Here is a 25,302-nt window from a genome sequence, read left to right on the forward strand (position 1 = left end):
AAACAGATTTGTTTTAGATCAGGGAGTCAACTGACAGATGGCCTTTGTAAAAACACACCATTTGTATAAATAAATTATAGTTTTACTATGGTGTTCTGCTTTTGTGGATTTGGAAAATCTGTGCCCCCATTCTCTAGAATGGGTCTAAATTGTAAAGAGCAATTTTGTTTGGGTGTGAGGCCACATTGCACAGATCTCCCAACACAGATGCTAAGGTCCAATCCCTGTAGATGCATGCTGCCATTTCCTATCACAATTGTGGCAAAGAGCTCTGCCTGGAGGTAACGGGATGATCTCCCAGAGAGCTCTGGCACTGAACAGAGCAAGACACCAACTGGCACACTCCCCTTAGCTCCGGGTTCTGTTTCCATTAATAATGACACCTTCGCGCCTTATCTTCCTAACCACAACTTTGCATAATTGGGGCTGATGATGTATTTCTCTTAAAAACCTGCAACATTTAATTATTTACAGCGTAGTTCATCATCAGATCGGTTAAATGCTAAACGTTTGGTAGATTCCTTTAAAATCCGAATCAGGGCAGCCTGGGTGGTGTAGCGGTTTAGCTGATTCTGGAGACCCCGGGATCGAGTCCCACATCGGGTTCCCTGCATGGAGCCTGCTTCTCCCTCTGCCTGTGTCTCTGCCTCTCTCTCTGTGTGTGTCATGAATGAATGAATGAATAAATACATACATACATACATACATACATACATACATACATACATAAATTCCAAATTGCCCTTAATTCTGAGCCTACTGAAGTATCAGTCTTGACCTATCTCATAACATATCCACATGGAACACACACACTAAATGTTTATAAATCTATATATGTAGATATATATACAGATGAATATAGATATTCATCTACACATACACACATACTCACTCATGTACATCCCCCTTTCCCAGAACCAAATGGTCAGGGTTTAGTATCAAAAAAGATATATTCTGTTGTTGTTTTTAAAAACCTGGACTATTAAGATGTTTCTTTTGTTAGATGAAGATGTTCATTTTAACCAGGCTTTGTTGGCATAATAAGTGCCTATGTGTTTCTTTAAAGACCTCATTCCCTTTCATAAGTGAGTAAGATCCTAAAGCCACCAGTTTTGATTAAGGAAATCAAATGTTTAATTAAGTGTTAATCAAATGTTCACTTTTCAAAATACAACACCAGGGAAAATTTTGCATATTTCTAGCTAATAAAAAATTTTTAAGTCAGATTGCCTGGTATTTTTCAGGCTATAGGGTACATTTAAAAGCTGTGTTTGTTTCCTAGAATGGTGGGGAACTTTTTAGCCTGGTGCTTTGTCTGCACTCATAACCTCAGGCCTCTGAGTTGCTATTTCGAGTTATGCCAGTTGGTGCCTTGACAGAATTAATACAGCATCTAGAATTGGCTAACTTACATTCAAAGAAGAGCTTAAACCAATGATTTCCATCTGTTTTTATGACACTCTCAGGGAATCTCAAGTTACTTCAAAGGAGATCAGAAATTCTCAAATGAAATTAATCTGGATATATAAATCTCATACACATAATACACATGCACTCACGTAGACCAGATATAAATATATGCACACACGATACAGTCCTTCTGGAAGAGGCAAGGGTCAGGACATTAATAGGGTAATCGCATACCAAGATCTCAGAAGGGTAAAATGATCACAAATTATAATAGGTGTCACGAACTAGATTAGAACAAATCATGTAGAGACACCTGAGTGGCTCAGCAGTATGGCGCCTACCTTTGGCCCAGGGTGTGATCCTGGAGTCCCGGGATCGAGTCTCACATCAGGCTCCATGCATGGAGCCTGCTTCTCCCTCTGCCTGTGTTTCTGCCTCTCTCTCTGTGTCTCTCATGAATAAATAAGTAAATAAAATCTTAAAAAAAAAAAAAAAGAACAAATCATGTAAAAAAAAACACCCACTTGATTCACACAACATCATAACATCATAAATTGGGATTATGAGAAAATAAAACCGTTTGAGGGGCCAAAATCGATGAAGCTATTTTAAAATACATGATTTTGTGAACAAATGACTAGTAGACTCCATAGAATGTGAATCTAGTTGCATGGCTGGTTCTCTTTTTTTCTTTCATCTCTAAATCATGCTACATGCCTATCCCTACGTGGAGAAGCAGTCCACCCTGCATCTCAATAAAATGTTTGCTAGACATCCTTATCGCTGATGGAGTTAATTCACAATCAATGCATTTATTCATAATGTTATCCACACATACAGGTCAAAGGTTAGGAAAACGTTTTCAGGGCAGCAGTGATCAACTGAAACTCCTATAATTAGGCTTTTCGCTGACTCCTTGAGAATGTGTATTGGGAATGGTCAAGGGACTTTCCATCCTGTGACCAATCACAAAAGTTATTTGCTTAAAGTGAATGCACACACCCCTACCACCAGATTAGCATGGGAATTAAGAACATGAAATGGCCACTTCCTAACTCCATAACTGCAGGCAAGTTTCGAATCCACAATCTGACTCAAGTTTCTCCACTCATACAGAGAAGCAAATAGTGCCCAACCGAAAGAGTTGTTGTGAGGACTAAGTGAGTCAGTAAGGGTAAAAATATGGGACACTCTGGAAAAATTCAGTAAGTGTTAACTCTCATTATTACTATCTATTATTCCCCTTGTCTCAGATTCCCTGGGCAGGAAGCCACTGCAGAACTCACAATTACTGATGAATTTATAATTTTGTTGACTATTTTATTTTATTTTATTTTATTTTTAATTTTATTTATTTATGATAGGCACACAGTGAGAGAGAGAGAGAGGCAGAGACATAGGCAGAGGGAGAAGCAGGCTCCATGCACCGGGAGCCCGACGTGGGATTCGATCCCGGGTCTCCAGGATCGCGCCCTGGGCCAAAGGCAGGCGCCAAACCGCTGCGCCACCCAGGGATCCCTGTTGACTATTTTAAATGTATTTTAACTACACAATATTATCCGGGGTAAATTTTCATGTGTCAAATGTCCAATAATAAATATATACAATTTAACTAGATCTGCATGTTAGGTTGCTGATTTGTTCCCTATATATCCTCTGAAGTTTGGAATTGAGGAAAACTGCTTTAGGCTGGGTATCCGGAAGTACCCTGGAGTTTCACCCATGTGGCCATGACAAGTCACCCAACCCACCTGAATATCAAATTCCTTCCTATAATAGAACACTGTGATCCCTTCTTCTTCTTTTTTTTTTTTTTTAAAAAGGCTTTATTTCTTTACTCACGAGAGACACAGAAAGAGAGGCAGAGACATAAGCAGAGGAAGAAGCAGGCTCCCTAAAGGGAGCCTGATGAAGGACTCTATCCCAGGACCCTGGGATCATGACCTGAGCCAAAGGCAGACGCTCAACTACTGAGCCACCCAGGTGCCCCATGATCCCTTCTATTCAAGGAACAAGGGCCTTACGAAGCTGACACACACACACACCCTCCTTGACTCTGAATTGTGACTACATCATCTAATGGAAGAAAACAACCAGTAGGAAATGGGAGAATGCTGACCAGTAAATTCTTAGACCAGCCTTTCTCAGGATAGCACATAACAAAATGCTAGGATGAAATGAGTTACATAAAATGCACATAAAAATGACCACGTGTACTATTTTTATTGCAAAGTTACAGGGAGAATGTGAATCTAATATATATTGATGAATTATTCAACTATATCTCAGTCAGCCTGGCTGAGTGGGTCACAGGGTAGGAGTATTTTTCAAGCACTCCCAGAAGGCTCCTGAACCCTTTTGAATGTTGGCCTGAAGGTTATTTCTGATCAAGAATGGACACCAGAAATCTATATAAGGAGGGAGATAGGCACTTCCTCTAGAACGGGAAAATCGAAACCATTTGAGATGCCCCACGGGATCATTTGAAACCCTTTAAATATATGTCTTGGGCAAAGAGGGCTTTATCCTGACTAGGTTTCTGACCTGGAGAATACCTTCAAAGACAAAGAACAGTGAGGTCATAACACAGAGAGGGTAAAAACGTAGGAAGAAGAGGAAATGAAGTCCCAATACACTGAGACCATTGCGTCCAGGAGAGCTTTGAGGAACCATATGAGATCTAAACAAATGGAGATGTGTTTATACCTTTAGGATACATGCACAATCTTGTGGGAAGTCAACAGATTTCTCAGCAAAACACTTGTTTTAAAAGCATATGTTCTAAAGCGCTACCCACTAATCCCATCAGCAGCCCCGATTGACTAGCGTAAATCCAGAAGGCAGTTGGCCCTTTGGGTTCTTTCCCACTCAGGCAATTGGAGGCTCTCAGCCACCCCAATATTCCTCACTGCCTAAACACTTACAAGTTTATAGGGGTATATGTACACAATATTACCAAATGGAAAAGGCTTTGAAAAGCACCCACTTGACCCATGCTGGAGAACTGTGTTTTCCTGTGGGTTTCTCCTTTTTGAAGAGGTCCAAATTTTGCCTCTTCACCATCCTCTGACTCATCAGGGAGAAATCAGAAGGAGCATGGATGGTCCACAGCAAGTGAACATCTCTCCGTACAATAAACACGTTCCTTTGACTCACCCCCAGACATGGAACACCCCCCCCAACACACACACACACACACACACACACACACACACACACCATCTCCAGGTACAAAGGATAGCACTGGCTTCCAGTAGAACAACTACTAATCCACATGATCACGCCTGATAACCGTCCACCACATCCCTATAAAAACACATTTCCTGGAAAATGATAACATTTGGTCCTTAAGACAATAGCCTCGTGCTCCTCTTACTACCTGCTTGGATGTTGCAAATTAACACACCGTAAAGCAACCGAATTAAGCAGGATGCCTACGCACACAGCCTCCCCCACCGAAACGTACAACTGCTGCTCCAAATATTATGCGATGCTGGAATCTAAATGGGTCTTGATTTATTTAAAAAAAAAAAAAAAAAAAAAACCACCCCAACAGGCAGTTGGTCGTGGCTGTGGCCGCTTTTGTGCAACAGCCCCAGTGATCGACACGCGCGTTCCTGCACAGCATGTGGGCTGGTTTGAGGACGCGAGCCCGTGGAAGGGCCCGGCTGGGCTTCCACCCCCTAAGGCTCCCCCCGCACCGCCCCGGGCGCCCACGCCGTCCCCGCGCACCGCGGGGCCCGCTGCTGTCGGGAGCCCCGGGATGGTGGCCGTGGGGCGTGAGTGCCCGGCCCCGGGGGCGGCCTCCTCCCCGCCGGGCCCCGCGGCGCGGAGGCCGCGCGGGTCGCTCATCATCGCGGCTGGAGGACAATAGCTCATCAAGCCCCGGCGAGAGCCGCGGCCGTCGCGGAGCCTGGGCTGGCGGGGGATGAGGCTGAGCGACTCCTCCTAGAGGTGGTTATGTGGAGACGGAGCAATCCCTTCTCCCTCCGCCTCCCCCCCCCCCGCTACTATCCGCGGCCCGGGGACTGCCGCTTGCCGCCATTGACAAGCACCGGTAGAGCCCGGAGAAAGGCAAAGAGTCCTGCCCGGCGGCGGCGGCGGCGGCGGCGGCGGCGGCGGCGGCGGCGGCGGCGCGCGCGGGCCCGACCTCGCCCGGGGAGCGGCGCGCCGAGGGCACCGGGCGCCCGAGCAGGCGGCGCAGCACCAGGTGAGCCCGCCATGGCGACCGCGTCATTGTTCGGGGGGCTCCGGGGGCCGCGGCCGGGACGCGCCGCGGGGGCAGCGCGGGGGCCGCCGCGACCCCCCGGCCGCCCCGCCGCCCGGCCCCGCCGCCCCGGCAGCCGGGCCTCCCCGCGGAGGGGGCGGACGGGAACGAACGCGTCAAGCTGCCCAACTTGCTGCCCCGCGAAGGAGAGGCCGGGGCGGCCCGCGAGGGGCCGGAGGGGCGGCGGGGTGCGGGGCCGCGGCGAGGCCGGCCGGGGGGCGGGCGGGGGAGGGAGGCGCGGGCCGCCGGGGGCCTCCGGGGCTGCGGGGCCGGGCGCCGGGCCGCTCCGGGCTGACAATGGAAGGGGCGCGGGGCGCGGGGCGCGGGGCGCGGGCGGGGGCGCGGGCGGGGCGCGGGCGCCGCGGAAGGTCAGGCCGGGGGCGCCGCGGCGGGGGCGAGGCCGGGGAGCCCCGCGAGCCCCGTGAGCTCCCGGCCGGCGCGGAGGAGGGCTGGGGCCGGGCACTCCCCTCCGGTTCCCTTTCCGGGGCGCCCGGGGCCGCCGCGCGCTGCGCTTTCCCCGGGAAATGGCGGCCCCTCCGCCGCTCGCTCGCGCAGCCCCCGCTTCCCGCTTTGCGCGGGAAAAAGATCTAGAATAAGAATGATAATTAAGAAAAAAAGGGGGGGAGGGGGGATACAAGTCAAGGGGCCGCGGCGGAGGACGGGGCGGCGGCGGGCGCGGGACGGCGAGCGGGGCGCGCGGGCGCGGCGGGCGGCACCGGCCCTGCCCCCCGGCGCGGCCGCTCCCCCGGCCCCGGCCCCGGCCCCCGCCCGGCCCCCAGCCCCCAGCCCCGCGCCGGCCGCGCCCGGGCCTCGCGCCCCGCGGTGCCCTTCCCCGCCTCGCCGCGCGGGGGCGCCCTCCGCACCTGCCCTCTTTGTTCCTCCCAACAATGGCCAAGGGGCACCGAGCCCCGGAGGGGCCCAGGGCGCCTCCTCCTGCAGCTCGGCGGGCCCCTGCAGGGCTCCGGTGGCAGCCGCCCCACGCGGGCGAGGGGCGGAGGGGCCAGAGGAAGCCAAAGCGCGGGTCCCGGTGTGTCTGCGGCGCTGCACCCCGACGGGAATGGGGGTCCCCGCGTTCCCGCCCCGCCGCGGGGGGGCTCGATGCCAAGCCCCGAGGCCTCGGCGGGCCCGGGCCCTGGAGGCGCTCAGCCCGCCCTGGCGCGGTGTCCTCGCTTCCCGCCTTCCGCCGTGTGCGCCCGTGTGCGCCCGTGTCCAGGGCCCGCGCACCCTCCCTGCGCCGCGGTTCGGGAGGTTCGGGAGGTTCGGGAGGCGAACCTGATCCGGGGCAAAAAGCGCCGCGGGGTGTGTGTGCTGTTTCTCACTTGGCCACACGAATCCTCGATTCGTTCATATGTAACTGAAAGTTCTCTCTTACCCCTTTGGAAAACTCTTTTTTTTTTTTTCCAAATGAGCATTCCGAACGGCAAGATTTGGAACCACGCTCATGCGTTTGTAGAACCTCGCTAACCCAAGATTATCATAGAAATAAATATAGGCTCTGCCCGGAGGAAAAGTTTATCTTGCATCCAGTAGTAGTTCACACCTTTAAAACCTCCCTTTCCTGTATCCAAATTGTATATAAATGGAGATAGAGATATATCTCCAGTTCCCAATGCCGTTTCTGCTAGCCTGTCACAGGTCTTCCTCACCTGGATCCATTTATTGCTGTGCTTTGGACATTATTAATGGTTTCCTCTATTTCAAGACTCTCTGTAAAAGAATTTCCCTCCTAGGATCCAGAATGTTCCAAAGAGTCTGACCTTACTCCCTCCCCATCCCATCTTCTGTCTAGTTCCCAGGGAATCTGAGGCTTTTCCCAGTGGGTGGGACACCCTGCTAGCTATTGTCTGAGACAGCCAGGTCTGTTTTCACTGCCTCCTGCCAGCAGAGCAGGAGGGAATCCTGTTTTAGGCAGGCAACTTTAAATGAAAGGTATCTGTAACTTGTCCAGGGGGAAGGGTGTACAAAAATCCAACCGACTTTTTAAAAACTGTTTTTCATTCTTAAGAAATAACCTCAAACATGCACTGTGGGTAAATGCTTTCCTTTGCACAGACATGAGCAGAGAACTTGTGGTTGGAGATCACGCTAGAAGCATATACTGAGAACCAATTATTAAACACCTCTGATTGGGGGATGAAATGCACATATGGGAAGTCACGGAGCCTGCTCTCAGAGAGCTTACATCCCAAGCCTAGGCGATAAAATGTATATGCAGGTAAGGAAGGTAAAAAGTGATTAATCTTGGCAACCGAAGTGGGAAACTGGGTTCTTTCTTACACTGCTAACAGGTGTGTAAATTAGTAGTACAGCCAACTTGGAGGGCAGTTTGACAGTGTTAAAATTAGTGATGTGCGCATTCTGTGACCCAGCCATTCCACTTCTTGGTATGTATCCTAGAGAAGCAGGCACACGTGTGCACAGATTATGTAATTCCCTCCCATTGCAGGGTTTTTGGTAATTTTGAAACTGAAAGCCACTTAATGGCAGGCATAGGGAATGGCTAAATAAACTTTGGTACATCTGTCTCCTGGATAACTAGGCAACAGTTAAAAAGAATGAGTAAGTCCATATATACTAAGAGAGAAAAGTCACCAAGACATATTATTAATGAAAAAAGTAATTGCAGGGGCAGCCTGGGTGGCACAGTGGTTTAGCGCTGCCTTCAGCCCAGGAGCCTGATCCTGGAGACCCCGGGATTGAGTCCCACAATGGGCTCCCTGCATGGAGCCTGCTTCTCCCTCTGCCTGTGTTTCTGCCTCTCTCTCTCTGTCTCTCACAAATAAATAAATAAAATCTTTAAAAAGAAAAAAGTAATTGCAGAACAATACATATTGTATGGTACTATTTATGTAAAAACAAAATAATATTATGCATATCTGTAAGCAAAAACGCATACATAAACAGACAGGAAGGATGTAAAGACACAAAGAGACAACAACTGGAGGAATTGTCAAGGAAGAGTTTAGTCATACAATTATTCACACCCATCTGTAACCATTGTTACAACATTTGAAATTTTACAATTTGAATTAATTTCTATATTACTTGCATAACTAAATACAATTAAGAAGTTACAAGTGATTGATAATGTGTAATAACAGCCACAATAACATGCTACAACAATTTTTAAAGGGAGAACGGAATTTTAGTCTGGAGGAAAGGCTGGAGTAGGCTTCACAGAGAATGCAGGAGGACTGGAGCAGAAAGAAAAAGAAGAAAGAGCTCCTCCTCCTCTTTCTTCAGCGTCATCACATCCTCATCTCTTCATCATCACATCATCATCACGTAAATTCCCTTGCGAGGCTGAGGCCAAACTGCCCTGCCCAGTTCAGGCTGAGGAGGGAACTGAACTGACAATTTATGATTTGTGTAATCGCTCTGATTCTATGAATATCTTATATTAGATTTAGAAGAGAAAAAAAATGAACCAATAGAGGATATGACTTCTTACAATGATACTGGAAGGTGATATTTTAAAAAGGAAGGTAGTGAAAACTTCAAAAGGGAGGGTTTTTTTTTCTCCTGGATGCACACTGGGATGTATATTGGGAATTAAGTTGGAGGGAAAGATGAGTGTTTGAGAGGATAACCCATTTCCCCCTTCCAAAAAAAAATCACAAAAGGAACCCCCCAAATGCTATTGAAACAAATATTGAAGGGGCACCTGGCTGGTTCAGTCGGTAGATCATGCAACTCTTGATCTCAGGGTGGTGAGATCAAACCCCACATTGGGCATGAAGCCTAAGAAAGAAAGAGAGAATGAATGAATGAATGAATGAGAGAGAGAGAGAGAGAGAGAGAATGAGAACAATATTTAAGGCTGGCTGCCTTTTTCACTTACCCGAGGACTATTTATTGAAGGTCAGATGTGTATATAACACTACCAGGTATAGCAAAGTGCAGAAAAGATCAGGGTTCCAGAAGTGGGGGGGGGGGCAGTGAGGAGGCTGGCGGTAGGTCTGGTCTCACATAAACCTTCTGGTCATGGATAAGCGGTTTACTGACCACTGCCCCTCCCCGTCACACCTCCTGTGGTGGCTAAAATCAGGGCACTATAGTTGGCTGATCACTCAAGTCCCCTTTGGTCTTGGATCATGATTCTGTAAAACCCTGATTCTAACCTTGTGATGATTGTGAATTCCCAGACAGATGGAATTTGGGAGATACGGGATTAGACCATGAGGGACCCCGAAGTGCCCCACCTTGGAAAAACAAAAGTACTGACTGTCATGAAGTTCTCACTACATTAGGTAGCTCGGAGTTTTAATTAGCACTCCTTTACCCCAGCTCCTGGAAGGAGGTTGCTGAGACCAAGCCGGGTGGTGTTCACAGAACACCAAGCGCTATGATGTCGTAATCATTGCTTTTGAGCGAGAGGGAAAAATGCCAACCTGAGCTCCGTGAAACTCATTCTCTAAAACCATGTCTTCTGTGGAATTAAGACACAATAGCTAATGTTTATTAAATCCCTTACTGCCTGCCAGGCGCTGTTCCGGACACTTTGTAGGCATTAACTCCTTTCATTCTTACAACAGCGCTACAGGTAGGTACTCTTATTAGACCCATCTTACAGAAGAGAAAAGCGAGGTCAAGGACGTGCCCACAGCTGGAGGTAGACTTGGGACTCGAGGCCAGGCAGCCTCACTCCACAGCCCACATCCTCCCCTCCATGGGGTGAGAACAAGGCTGGCAGCCCAGTGATTCTCAGATTATGTTCATTATGCAGATTCTGATTTTTGAAACCTCGTCTTTGCATCACCGCTTTACCTGCCTCTGTCAGATGCAAGATAAAGATTATCCGATTGAGCCACACAACACTGTACTTTAAACTGTCTTGTCACAAAGTATTAAATAAGATAAATTTGGTGGTTTCTCTGAAGCCCTTACTGTTCATTTATCCATCCCACCATCCATCATACTTTGCCCGATTTATTTGACTGGCGTTGCCAATTTGGACTTGGAATGGAGTAAGTAATTCAAGTCAGAATTCTCATGCTTTGACAGAAGCGTGTGTGGAAATACGCATCGGACCACCAGCCTCAGCGCAGGGACATTGGCTCCAGCTCATTCCAGGATGCCAGGATTAACTACGGCAACCATACTACTTAACCCACAATTGCAGTACATGATCTGATCAAAGATTTGGGGGTTGTTTCTGGATAAAAGAGGCAGTCCTGATGATATAGTTTGGATGCCTAAATTTAGGGTGTTTCCATAACAACCGGACAAAAACATAGCAAAGTGAAATCAAGCTGATCCTGGAAACCCCAGGCCCTTGTGTTTACTGGTCTGGCATTAATAACAGCATATATTATGCAACTTGTATTTTGCGTTGCCTTCACTGTTCAATAACGCCATTAAAATTAAATAGCGGTAGTAGAATATGAAAAAGTAAATTCCAATAGCTTTTATAATATACAACATAAACTTTTAGATCAGACGATAATTCACAGGGTCCCCCACCAATATCCTAAACTTGCAAATCGATCGGTCTTCCAGAATTTCCGTGCCGTACTAACCAACTCCAGTGTTGCCTCCTTGCCATGAAACTGGATTTCACCCCCGTGGCTCTTCAGTGAACACCGTAGAGTATTGTCTTGGGGTGGAGAAGAGGCAGTCCTGGAACAAAGCAAAGTAGAATTTTCAAGTCTGGTTTTTCTTTTCTATGATTATCATGGATGACAAGATAGTCACTTCAAAGGGAAGATCACCTGGACTTCATTCTACAGGGTTGTTCCATGACTGTGGAACAGTCACAGAGAGGGGTCAGGAGTGACCTTTTGAGCATCTTCATTGAATAGAAGCAACTGTCAGGTCGGAAAGGCCCTCACGGGTCAGCAGTTGCAATAGCTGTCAGTTCTCGGAGGCCCAAAGCAGGAAAGGTAGGGACCCAGGCATCAAGGTTCTCAAGCACCTCCCGATTCCAACCAGGACTGCTCCCCTTCCTTCCATCTGTTATATATGTTGGAGCTCCTGAAAGGTTGCTTTTGTTGGTGTGAGCAAAGTTGGAAGGATTGGCGGGGGAGGTGTTGAATAATCGACAGGTTTGACTAAGGGCCACAGGTGGTGAGTACAAGACGAGCCCCTACCCCCTCACACCACACACACACACACACACACACACACACACACACACACACTTTGGCCCACTGCACCTCTCATCCGAGGTCTAGCAGCTTGCACCTATAGGTGGAAAGGCACCATGGGCCTCGTGGTTGCCCTTACCAGGTATAGCAGATACAGACCACCAAGGCCCGGTCCCCACAGCCATAACCAGGGAAGGACACTGCCTGTCACAGGATAGAACACTGCAACTAGAGCCACAGCCCCGCCACCACCACTTATGCCCATAGTACACCCACTGACAGTAAGGAAAACAGGAGGGGAGACAGACAGGGATGGAGGAAGAGGGGTCTTGGGACAACTGCCTCTGCCTTGAGAGCCCACAACCAGCCCTACCTATGTACTCAGAGGCCCAGCAGCCATGGTGTCTCTGGAAGCCCCTGGTGGGCCAGGCAGCACCAAGGCCTACAGCCGTCTGATGCTGGTGCACTCACTTTCAGCCCCAAAGCGAACTCCTGTGTCTCCTCAGCCCTCACCTGAGAAGCTCATCTGGCCTCAGACAAAGTCGGTCCCCTGCCCAGAGAAGCAGGAGGCCCCTGTTGATAACAATAAAATCACTGCTAATTTGCAGTGATTAGCTTTTGAAGAAACAGGATAGCTTGCCCACTGTTCCTGTTTGTCAATTCTCAAGAGCAAAAAGACCAGAGACCAGGCTGGACCCAGTGAAGGGTTTGGTTTTTGTTTTCCATGAATGAATAGATTCAGGAAGACATTTTCTTCCGGGGTGCATGACTAAGATCCAATGAGAATGAAAATTATTGTTATTCACTCACTTACATTCATTTCTCATTCAACTGGTTCCGGAGGTGGCCTCATATAGGCTCATAAGGAAGAAACTAAATAGATATCAACAACTTGTCCTTTTGTCTTCTTTAAAAAAAAAATTCGAGCCTACATTTTTTTTTTTTTTTTAAGATTTCATTTATTTATTCATGAGAGACACACAAAGACAGAGGGAGGGGCAGGTTCCATGCAAGGAGCCTGACATGGGACTCGATCCCAGGTCTCCAGGATCAGGCCCTGGGCTAAAGACGGCGCTAAACCGCTGTGCCACCCAGGCTGCCCTTGAGCCTACATTTAACAAAAGAAACAAAACCTGCTAAAAGTCGCTGAGTACCACTGTGGCAGCGTACGCCCTAAATCTAGGCCACATCTGCTCCCAGCCTTTGCTCAGCTCTCCTCTCCCCGTCCCCTCTAGAAGGAGATAGGCACAGGCTCTGACTCTGGATTATAAAGAATGCATTGGCAGTAGTTGAGCTTCCTCCTGGATTATTCCAGGACATGACTTGAAAGACTTTTTAAAAAGGGAGTGATTTGTAACCCAATAGTATAATTTAAATAAATTGGGTTAATGCTTGGTTCTAACGTTCATGGTTGGTTAATTTAGTTAATTTGATCCGTGTGTCATTTTGATGAAATTGCATTTGATATAGCTCTTTACATTATAAATTGTTAATGTGCTCTAACATATATGACGATAAAATTATTGACTATTCTCATTCACTTAGAGGTGGCCTTGGAAGAAAACGGTTTGGAAAGGATTACTTGTGCAATAATGATTTGCCCTTGGACTTCATAAATGGAAATGTAATAGAGCAAGTGATTTAGCTAGTATTACTGAGAATGGTTTTTACAGCTACAAAATAATTCTATTATTATTTTAATACAGTACGTAGGGTAACACCAAAATATATTAGAATTCTATTAGGTGTGAGGTTTTTTGTTTAATGCCTTTAAAAATATATTTCTACATATAGTTAATACATTTGTATTGAATTCCCTAATGTCCTACCTAGTTTTATTTCATCTCATTTTATTCTCCCAAAGGAGAATTTTGAGCTGACAGTGTGAAGATGCTTCGTTGCCATGTCTACTTCATTTTTTTTTTACTTCATTTTTTTTTTAAATATTTACAATATGAGATATTCTGAAGCGCGATACTACAGATTAGAGAAATATCACAGGGACTAAAAATGAATACATTTCAGCAATTTTAAGACAGTACTTAAAGTTTTAAAAAATTCATTGCCATCATCAAAAAGCTACAAGACCTCTGATTTCCAGTTTTAAAGTAATATATATATATATATATATATATATATATATGAAAGCATTTTGATTCATATACTTTTTTATGGGAATTCACTCTCTTGCTCATTTATTCAACAGAAATTTAGGGAGAATCTTCTAGGGGCCAAGGCTTTTGCTAGCACAGGGACAGAGCAAAGCTCCAGCCTTGTTGACTTTCAGGCATCAGGCCCCCCTCCCCTCCCACCCCTAGGGTCCCTCCTCACTAAGGAAGAGGCAGCTGGAGCCCTGCTCTGCCTCAGATTTCTCCACCTACCAGGAGCACCCTGCTAGCAGGCATGGGACCAAAGCCCTCCCCATGAGCGTTTTCCCTCCCCACAGGCCCTGATTTGTATACTTCTGAAGAGAACAGCTCAAAAGACTACTTTAAAATAAGGTGTCTTGCAATTCCAGATCCCTTGTCAGGGTGGTTCATCAGCCCAACCAAACCTCACCTGTAACACTCGGCCCACAATTACTGTTCCCCATCTCAAATGGCTGCTCTCTCTTTTATAAAGCCACTTTAAAATGGTCATTTAAGTCAGGATTGCTGGCAGCTTCGAATGGACCATCTTGCTGATTGGCTAGAGTTTGTCATCAAACTCATCAGTTTACATATAATAAAAATTTCAAGAAGTTGTTTGAGGCATAAAAAAATGAGTTACTCTTGATCAGCTCTTTATGCTTGAGAAAGAATTTATTTAAAAGAAAATTTTGTCCAAAGAAACCAGACTATTTTGTCTTTTCACGAAGACAGGCAATCAGGGTGGTAAGCAAAGTTTGCTGTTTCCCACCAAAAGAATTTATTCAATCAGGGCAAATGCTTGGAATTTTTCTTTTCTTTCTTCTCTTCCCTTCTGGGACTATAGTATAATTACAAATACTGTTTATAGGAATCCCATATACATTTGCTACAACCGGGCAAATACAGACACACTGAATTTGATTCTGTTATATTAATGGGTCTTAAATAATCTCTTGATAGGAAATTTTATATTCTCCAATTATCTCAAGACCAATGACTCACCTGGTGATGAAAGTGATCTAAATTTTTCAATATGACATTATTACTCAATTATAAAACAGTTGAGCTCTTTCTCCTTACCAGCATACTCATTTCTAGGCTAAATCCCAAATGATGTTTGTTAAGATGTTAAATTGAAATGACACTTTCCGTTTCCACTTCTACATGATGGACGGAGCACATGTGCTTTCCCTCTCTTGGAGCCCACAAAAGTAATGGTAAAGAATTTCAAAGAAAATAAACACTGAACAACAAAGGGGCAGGGGTTAGTGTGGGTCTTCAGCAGGTGGGAGATTTCAACAAATTTCTGGAAGACTGCAAGGGCCTCCGACTGTGCAGACAATATCTCCGGGGAAGCCATGAGTAAGAGTCAAGGCAGGGTGAGAGATGGGGAGTTGTTGACAGTCTGTTTCCAGAACGGCTGGGTGAATTAGTCCTTCTCCCTCCCCACCTCCCAGTAGAGTTTCCGGCAATCCAGCATTTATCCCCCAAGTAACAATCTGAGATTTCCTCTCTAAAGAAATTGAACAACTGCATGGGGTACTGGGGTACCTCAACTGGTTAAATGTCTGACTTGATTTTGGTTCAGGTCATGATGTCAGGGTCCGGAGACCAAGCGCCACGTTGGGCCCTGCACTGAACATGGAGCCTGCTTAAGATTCTCTCCTTCTCCTTCTGCCCACCCCTCAAATATATAATTTATTTTTAAAAAGAAATCTAGTCTTATATTTTTAAAAAGAGGGAAATTGAACAACTACAGGGCAGGTCTAGAATTTCTAGGATGCCTGAGATTCCACAAAGTGGGTTCTCATTCTGGCTTTTTGGGTTCTAAGTCCCTGACTGGGCACCCAGGTGATCCCTGCTTCTTGGCAGGCCTTATGCATGTACCCAGAGGTCCCAAAAGCAGGAACCATGCCTACCAAATAATAGCTGAGGAAAACTTTTCTATCTGCCTATAATAATCAGGCTTGTCTTTCATTCTTAAACATGAAAGCATGACCAAAGCTCACCAGACATTGAAGGAAAGCTGACATGAAAGAAAAAGATGAAAATAAAAACATAGGATGACTGACTGGATAATATAACTTAGAGAACAGACAATAACGTCAACACACCCCAAGCAGTTTCAGAGAGACTTGAACATGGTACGTTCATAAAAGAAGGAAGGAAGAGAAAAAGGAAGAGTCAGAGAACAAGAAAGAGCTCTTGAAGATTAATAATTTGTTGGCCAAAATTAGATGTTACGGGACTGAAAAAAAAAACAGAAGGAAAAAGAGGACCCATCCAGGAGATCCAATCCCTGGTTTATAGGCATCCCAGTAAGAGAAGGGACAAGTGGGAGGAATAAAGAAATGGAGGGAAATAGGGCAGCCCAGGGGCACTCAGGGGTTTAGTGCCGCCTTCAGCCCAGGGCCTGATCCTGGGGTCCCGGGATCTGAGTCCCACGTGGGGCTCCCTGCATGGAGCCTGCTTCTCCCTCTGCCTGTGTCTCTGCCTCTCTCTCTCTCTCTCTCTCTCTCTCTCTGTCTCTCATGAATAAATAAATAAAATCTTTTTTTAAAAGGGGAGGAGTTAAAGAAATGGAAGGAAATAATCAATCCATACCAGAAAATCCCTGGAGTTATTAAAGACACAAGTCTTATGATAGATTGAACGGGCTTATCTCCAAGAGCTGAGCAGGGTGAGTGGAAATGGGGAGGACCCACATCTAAACATGTCCTTGTGAAATTTTAGAACATTAAGAGACAATCTAAAAGTATGGAGGGGTTTTGAAAAATGAAAAATAAATTTAAAATAAGTTAAAAGAAAGTATGGGGGTTGGTAGCACCAAATTTCTCTGTAACACTCGACAAAAAACAACAATGGATCAAAATGTTGAAGCAAAATGATTCTGATACTAAAAATTATTTGATTGATTGAATTGTTGATTACCAAGTGATCCTCCAAAGATCATTCCGTAAAGACAACTCCATTTATGTAAGAGAACAAAGTGTACTTCTCTGAATTGTCTCTGAAGAGTTACAAGAAACCATAGCAGCAGGCCAAGAAAGAGGAAGATGTTGGGTGAGGCACAAGCCAGGAAGACAGTCCCAGGATGACCGCTGGGTGAGACAACCATTCCCAACAGGAGCAGGAGGTCAGGAGACTTCTGGATAAAAGTCTCTGGGAAGAAAGTGGCCCCTGCAAAGAACAATGACTGAAAAGCAGGGTGTTTTTTAGGATATGGCAAAGCCACACTTTTCTCTTGTCAACAAGAAGGAAAACACAATGGATCCTCATTATTCACGGATTCCATATTAGCGAGTTTGCCTGCTTGCTAAAATTTATATGTCACCCACAAATCAATGGATTTCCAGTCTTTCAAAGACATGCACCGGGCAGTAAAAAATTTAGCCTCATCACTCACCTTCCCAGCTGAATTCTACCGAGGGCTGGCCTTCCTCTTTCATCTCTCACGCTCTAAATTCATGCCCTTTCCGTGGCCTGTTTAGCACCATCGTTTTCACACTTTTGTGCTTTCCATTGGTGATTCCACTATTCAAAATGGCCCCGAGGCACCGTCCTGAAGTGCTGTGTTGTGTAGAGTTCCTGAGCACAAGAATGCTGCGAATACACGTGCCTTCTGGAGAAAATATGTGTTAGATGAGGTTCCTTCAAGCTTAAGTTACAGTCACTAGTTCCCATGAATTCAATGTTAGTGACTCAGCAATACACATCATATAAGATATCTTTAAACACAAACGCATGTAAAACAATGTTATATAGGGATCCCTGGGTGGCGCAGCGGTTTGGCGCCTGCCTTTGGCCCAGGGCGCGATCCTGGAGACCCGGGATCGAATCCCACATCAGGCTCCCGGTGAATGGAGCCTGCTTCTCCCTCCGCCTGTGTCTCTGCCTCTCTCTCTCTCTCTGTGACTATCATAAATAAATAAAAAATTTAAAAAAAAAAAACAATGTTATATATGATTTGTTGATGAAAAAGTCATGACTGGGTACCCCTGGGTGGCTCAGTGGTTGAGCATCTGCCTTCAACTAGCACAGGTCCCGGGGTCCTGGGACCAAGTCTTGCATGAGACTCCCTGGGGGGAGCCTGCTTCTCCCTCTGCCTATGTCTCTGCCTTTCTCTCTGTGTCTCTCATGAATAAATAAAATCTAAAAAAAAAGAAAGAACGAAAGAAAGAAAGAAAGAAAGAAAGAAAGAAAGAAAGAAAGAAAAGAAAGAAAGAAAAGAAAAGAAAAAGTCATAAGCAGAGCCTTGCAGCCACCTAACCCTGCTTCCCCTAGGAGCCCCGTTCACCATGCACTAGTCCAGTGTTCCCAGCTGCTTCATAGAGCCCAACTACTGCACTTAATCCCAAATTAGTAACTTGGGGGTGGGGGAAGCTGTGTAAGACACAATCTAAATGTGAAGCCAGGGACGCCTGGGTGGCTCAGTGGTTGAGCATCTGCCTTAGGCTCAGGCCATGATCCTGGGGTCCTGGGATCGAGTCCCACATCAGGCTCCCCACAGGGAGCCTGCTTCTCCCTCTGCCTGTGTCTCTGCTCTCTCTGTGTGTCTCTCATGAAAAAATAAATAAAATCTTTAAATAAATAAATAAATGTGAAGCCAAGTAAAATGTGGAATGATTTTGAACAACATGTTTTCAGAACAAAGAATCCACTTGTTGATACTGAGACACAAAATGCCCGGTGCTGGACCACAGAAAAGCAAATGTGAGCCCAGCACCCACTTGATTGTGAAAGGAAAGTCTTTACAAAGTTTTAATCATATAAATGCTGCTTATGAGCATTTCATGTTCAAAATCAACCTAGAGCCAAAATGAAGATTTCACTGTGATTACAGACCCAAATATAAAGGCTGTGAGTGGGGATGATGGTGGCTGGAGGACAGAGGTAGGAAGCAGGAGGGGAGGTAGGGAACGAGGGCCAGGGAAGAATCAGGGCACATAGCCTCCTCCGATGTAACAATGGTTCAAGGGGGAACACCTGTAGGTTGGGGAGTCAGAGATTGAAGTGTTGTATTTAAAGTTCCTGAGGTAGAGGTGCCTGGGTGACTCGGTTGAGGGTCCAACTCTCGATTTTAGCTCAGGGTCATGGGATGGAGTCCCAAGTCAAGCCTGGAGTTGTGGGGGCTCTGTGCTCAGCATGGAATCTACTTGTCCCTCTCCCTCTGCTTCATCTCCCCCTCCCCCATCCCCCACTCATGCTCTCTCTCTCTCAAATAAATAAAATCTTTGAAAAATAAACAAAGTTCCCAAGGTAATCAGCAGAGGAAATAAAAATGGAAGTATGCTGTTCAACAACTAGAATAGGGAGAAGAAAGAGGACTTAAGTTCTTGTCCTTCTTCGGCATTGACAGACTGTCTAAAAAGTGGAAATAAATTGCAAAGTCAATGTATAAACACTAGAGCTTTGGAGGTGACCACCAGAACTAAAATTAAAAACTGTTCCCAAATGGCCTCTGGAAGCGAGATTGGGGGTAGAAAGAGTGGGGTGGGAGACTATTGCTTTTCATTTTATGCATTTCTTTACCTTTTTGCTTTATACTACTATGTGCAAATAGTACTTAGATTTAAAGATAAACTCAAAATTTTGTTTTACATTTTATTTTTAAGTGATCTCCACACTCAACATGGGGCTCAAACTCACAACCCTGACATCAAGAGTCACATGCTCTACTGACTGAGCCAGCCAGGCACCCCTAAACTCAAAATTTTATTTTATTTTATTTTTAAAGGTTTTATTTATTTATTCATGATAGACAGAGAGAGAGAGAGAGAGAGGCAGAGACACAGGCAGAGGGAGAGGGAGAAGCAGGCTCCATGCCCGGGAGCCCGATGTGGGATTCGATCCCGGGTCTCCAGGATCACGCCCTGGGCCAAAGGCAGGCGCTAAACCGCTGCGCCACCCAGGGATCCCTAAACTCAAAATTTTAAATAGCTTCTTTAACTTTTTCGTTTGCCTTGATTCAGGGTGACCTTGAGCAAGTCATATTTCTAGCTTTCAGCCTGTGGGTGATGGGCCCTAAGAGAAGTTCTCAGACTTTTTCAGTTCACAGAGAAATTTGCTGTCTCAGCCATTTTTTCCTCCAAGCGCCTAGGCCAGAAGAAATGCCTATCAATTCCATTTATTAAGTGGTGAGGTCCAAACAACTTAATAAGTATGTATGTCCTTGCAATTAAAAGCTATTTGGAAAAAAAAAACTGATTCATGAATAAGAAGAAAAAAGAATATTTGTAAACCATTCACAGATAGCCATAATGAATTACAAATAGGGTGTGTGCACCTGTTGGGCACTGCACAACTTCTCGAACCTTAGAATCCGGTTGGACACTGCCACTGTCATTTTCTGTTCCACATTGATTTCTCCCTGACCCTTGCTTTAATCACAGGAGCCACCAAAAACTCAGCTTTCTAAGATGCAACACCATGAGAAAGCAGATAGTACGACCCACCATGAACCACTGGTAGGAACACTTTGACCCTAGAGTTGTAGAGTCCAATAGGTCGAGTATCACTTCATTTCCCTTGGAAGCTCAAACATCTGCTGACTTGTCTGTCCCAGGGTACCTTGGTGCACAGTTTAGGAACCATGTCTCCAGCATCTATTTGAAACTTTAGCACGGTCTGTCTTACGACTTCATTGGAAAATATTTGAGGACAAGGGCCATGTATATTCCACAACGAATGTAGTTTCTCGTTCAATAATAAATGCTTCATAAACACTATCTTTCATGGAATCAATGACATCACAGTTGGAAGATGCATACTGATTTCCAGAGATAATAAAGTGTAAAAAAAAAAAGCATCATAAAATCAATGAAATACAGCAGTGATTTGAATAGGCTGGTGTGAGTTTATTGCCCATGTCTGAGTCAATGCTACAATTTGATGTTTACCCTTGTGCTGTCTGTAAAATCTAGCCCATCAGTGTCCTTATGGGCTTTAAATCCTAAATCTACAGAGTCCAAATGTGCCCTCTGCCCAGCACACGCGAAACCAGTTTTGTTCTTCCAACTGTGCTTTTGGAGAGAGAAGGGAATGAGCAGCTCTGCATTCTCCCTCCTTCTTCCCTGAGTCCCCACCGTTAGCATGCTGAAAACTCTCCCGTTCACTTTGCAAGTAACTATGAGACTTTATATCTCGGTTTTTCCTGGTTTCTCCAATATGAAAGGATAGATATATTACAGATCTAGGTTATCTGGTCTGGTTCCCAATTCCTCCTAAGGACCCCATGATACCCCAGGATGGGCCTGGAGGGGTTGGGCCAGCTGAGCTTGACCATGTGCAGGCTCCAGGGGGGCCCCCACGTGGTGCCTATAACCACTGGAAGAGTTTCATCCAGCCATATTCTTGTCTTCAAACTTGTAAACAAACATAATGTACTGTAGTCCTTAGCTTTGCCTAATTAGAGAAAAAGATGTTTTAGAGCAGAAGGTAAATAAATGTAAACATTTAAGTATTAGTCTGATGGAAACAAATTTCACATTGCAATAGTTCTTTTCTCTTTAGATGAGCAGCCCTCCACAGAAATTTGGAGATTTGTGGCAAGTAGGTAAAAACCTGTTCAAGTTTTTAAACTCCTGATCTCCCAAGACTAGATAGAGTCAGGGGAAGGGGTAGCCTGGGAACGAAGGACCTTAGGAGTTATGATGTCTCACCACTCCAGATGGAGTTCAGTGCAGGCTGGGGGCAGGGGTCATGGGTAAACACAGGGTCTTCTCTGGAGTGGTCAGTGGATGCCAAGCACTTCCTTCCACTTGTAGGGTCCAGGAGGTGTGACATGTCCGCTCCATCTGCATCCTTTCTGAATCTTTAGGGATTTCCAGATGTGGTCTGATTCCTACAATGTACAGGTCCCCCCAGCATCAGGGGCCCAGGAGTTTGGGGTGCCCAGCTGCTGAAGCTCAGCATGGTGTCTGCAAAGATGGGTTCCCCAGGCACAATCTCCCATTGAGACTTCAGACAGAGCCACATCCCCAGATCTAAGGTCTTAATCTGGAGGAAAATCTGGAAGCTAAAGAAAGTGTGGTTACAAAACGCTATGTGTAGAGTGTTCCCTACATGATCTAACCCTGGTTTTCTTTCCTTGGCTGTCTTCCCTTCATGAGAGTTTTAGGCGTCAGTCCCTTAACATCACCTGTTTTCCTTCTACTGCCACTAATTCTCAATATTTAGGGAAATTTGTGACTCCTCTTGGCTGACACTGGAGGAGTCCCTAGGAGGTTTTATCCCGCACACTTAGTCATTTTCTGGCTATTTTCATTTGAGAAAAATATGGTGGAGTAGGGAGGGATGAGTATGTCCTGCCCTTGTGTATTTGTGTTTTGTGCGTCATTCTCTCTGTTGGTATGAGAGATCGTGACCATCTAGTGTGCACAGTATCCACAGGGCAAGTCCACTCTGTGATGGACTTTTCAGGTGGTTTCCTTGGCAACCAGACCTACTAATCTCCCTCCCCCAACTTACCCATAACTACAAAAAGCACATAATTGGCTTAGCAGAGTCACCAATACTCATACATCTTTATGAACCTGTACAGGCTCTTAACTCTACAAAATTCATTTCCAGAGGTATGAAAGGTTTTCCAGAACCATTTGAAAGTGCATTTCACAAACACTGGAGTGTTTAAGACCAGAGTGACCTTTGGGATCAATGAGTCACTGCCTTATTTTACAGACGAGGTCCACACCAATGAACACAGAGCTCCCCTAGCTAGTTATGTAGAAGCAGGACCTCACCCAGGTTTTTTGCTCCCCATCCTGGAGGCTTCCCACTGTATCAGGAGCCCCCTCCATTCAAACACTACCAGCAGCTAGCAAATCTGTCATTTAGCTCTCTCTGGGGACAGGACCGATTCACATTGCTTTATGAGTCACCTATGCCTTGGGTCAGTGATGACCAACAGCAGGTACTGCAGACATTGACAGATGCGTGACCTCAGTTTCTTTAATGTAAATTGATGGCTAAAATGCTAATATTGCTGTTGCTTGCTTCCTCCAAGGGAAGACATCCGAGTGGCTTCGTGAGAGGTAGCAGCCTGGCACAGCAGAGGCACAGAAAATGTGCAAGTTCTAAAAAGGGTGATAGTGTTTGATCCCTGCTCCTTACTGCAAAAGAGATAATATTGTAAGGCCATTTGCTCCTCTTTGCTTGTACTTAACTTTGATGAATACCTACACATTTTGGTGGCAAAACGACTCATAAAATAGGAGTATAGTAAGTACGTATGAGCATGTAAAAAATAATGTATGTGAAGTATGTAATAAAACACCTCAAACTCACATTGTTCACCTCGGAGATAGGAGGATGTCGAGAATGGGGTTGGTTGCCAATTCCATACTGTTTATATAAAACTCCTCAGTCGTAACGGGGTAATCAACTACTTGAGGAAACTGAACTCTATGTTCGTTCTTCCATCCAGATTAAATAAATCCCAGCTTCATGTCTTTCCCATCAGCCGTGCATCCATGTAGCACTTCCTTTCATCATATTTTTTTTACCCACTTTCTTGGGCCTTTTCATGACCACCTTGGCTATTGGTCCACCGGCCTGGCCAGCATGCGAGACAGGCAGCCTCCGCAAACAGAACCAATCTCAAGTGTGTTTTTGCCTTTCTTATTTTACATTCCCAGATGAAACGTCCCTCAAGAATGACATTGCCCTTGGAGCAGAGAACTTTGATTCATTAATACATTTCCTAGAAATTTTGTTTCTTTTTTTTTTCTTCCTTTGGTCATGCCTGTGTGTCCTATCTAACTTGCTTTTATGTATTATATCCCATCTTTTGGGCACAATATACCCTCAACAAATGGATAAAGTTCTATTAAAATTCTCTGAATTAGCTTTTTGGAAGTATATAATGATCTTATCTTCATACAGAAGATCATTTCCTGAAATAACCATGAATTATAGGCGTGTCTCATGGTGCATGGTAGTGAAGTCACTTCTTGAGGCTGATTCTAAAGTTTCTCCCTTCAATCGGCCTGGACTCCTCATTCCAAGGAGCAGAAGCTTGGGCCGCTTTGTAACTTTTAGTTTGCTAGGTTTGGTTACTCTGCAGTAGAATATTTAATCAATTGCATCTTCTGACGTATTTCTGTTTTTACAAATGCTCTATTGTTGGAGAATTTAGAAACACACATCAGCTCTGAGTCGTCCGTCCATCAGAGCCAACCAGGACAGGCATCGCTGTATAACTAAGTACTCTGGATTCAGACAGGCAGGAGCAAATTAGGGCGAAGAGTAATCATATCTGTTCTCTTGCTGCTGCTATAATAAATTAGCCCTAATGTAGGGGTTAAAGTAATAGGATTTTATTCCCTGGCAGTTCTGGAGCGGGAAGGGTGAAAATCAGGTTCTCTGGGCTTCAGTGAAGGTGTTGGCAGGACTGATTCCTTCTGGAGGCTCTTGAGGGGAGAATCTGTTGCTTCCCTCCTTGCACTTCTTACTACTCTCTCATCTCCTGCCCCCTCCTAAAAGAACCTTTGCAATTACACTGGGCCTGCCCAAATATTCCAGAATAATCTCCCCATCTCAGGATCCTTGACTTCACCATATCTTCAAAGTCTCTTTTGCCATATAAGGTGACACATGCAGGGGTTCTGGGCACCTTTGGGGCTGCTGTCCTGCAGACGACAGCCCCATGACCCCTTTCTCTAATGAAGTTTCTTTGGCCTCTCCCATTGAGGTTGGGTGGGCTTGATGGGACGGGGGAGATGTCCGTGGGGGGGGCGGGGTTGCTGATGCACTGTGGAGTCCCCATGCCCAGCGCCCAGCCTGCAGTGGCCTGCGATGGCAGCCAGGTCTCAGCTGCCTCTCGGGACAACCAGATGTGTCACGCGGTGCCCTAGTGCCACATGACCGTCCCCAAAATGTTCGCCAACCACCCTTCCTCACCCTACCGTCTTTCCTTTTCAGCATCGTGTTAGTGCCGGGAGGCCTCCGTGTCAGCAAGCTGAGAGGGAAACTGAGGCAAGATGTCGGGCCGGAGCGGGAAGAAGAAAATGTCCAAGCTGTCCCGTTCAGCCAGGGCCGGCGTCATCTTCCCCGTGGGGAGGCTGATGCGGTACCTGAAGAAAGGGACATTCAAGTACCGGATCAGCGTGGGTGCTCCCGTCTACATGGCAGCAGTCATCGAGTACCTGGCAGGTAACGTGTCACCCCTCCCTGCTCCCCAGCCACCCCAGACAGAGGGGATCCCTTCCCGTGGTGGGGGTTCAAGGCTACTGGGGGGTGCTAACAGGGTTTCTGCTTAAGACCAGAGTGACCTTTGGGATCAATGCCTGCTTGGCTGAGATTCATTTTGCAGGCTTTAGGGGAGGGAGGGGGACATAATGACAGGAGACCAACGCGAAAAGAAGAGAACACGCCATCAAGTGGCTTTTCTAGACCAGCCGAGAAAAAGGTG

The 25,302-nt window shown here is 46.0% G+C and overlaps 1 protein-coding gene across 1 annotated transcript in view; it reads left to right on the top strand.

Annotated features, from left to right (window-relative positions):
* Positions 1-5,418: 5,418 nt before the first annotated feature.
* The window catches only part of MACROH2A2 (macroH2A.2 histone), a 48,621-nt gene continuing 28,737 nt past the window's right edge, over positions 5,419-25,302 (top strand). Inside the window, exons 1-2 of the mRNA XM_072756218.1 lie at positions 5,419-5,620; positions 24,813-25,043. Of these exons, the coding sequence (XP_072612319.1) occupies positions 24,872-25,043 (172 nt within the window). The 5' untranslated portion in view covers positions 5,419-5,620; positions 24,813-24,871. The remainder of the gene's footprint in view (positions 5,621-24,812; positions 25,044-25,302) is intronic.

Source organism: Vulpes vulpes, chromosome 4, assembly GCF_048418805.1.
Source record: "Vulpes vulpes isolate BD-2025 chromosome 4, VulVul3, whole genome shotgun sequence".
Taxonomy (NCBI): Eukaryota; Metazoa; Chordata; class Mammalia; order Carnivora; family Canidae; genus Vulpes; species Vulpes vulpes.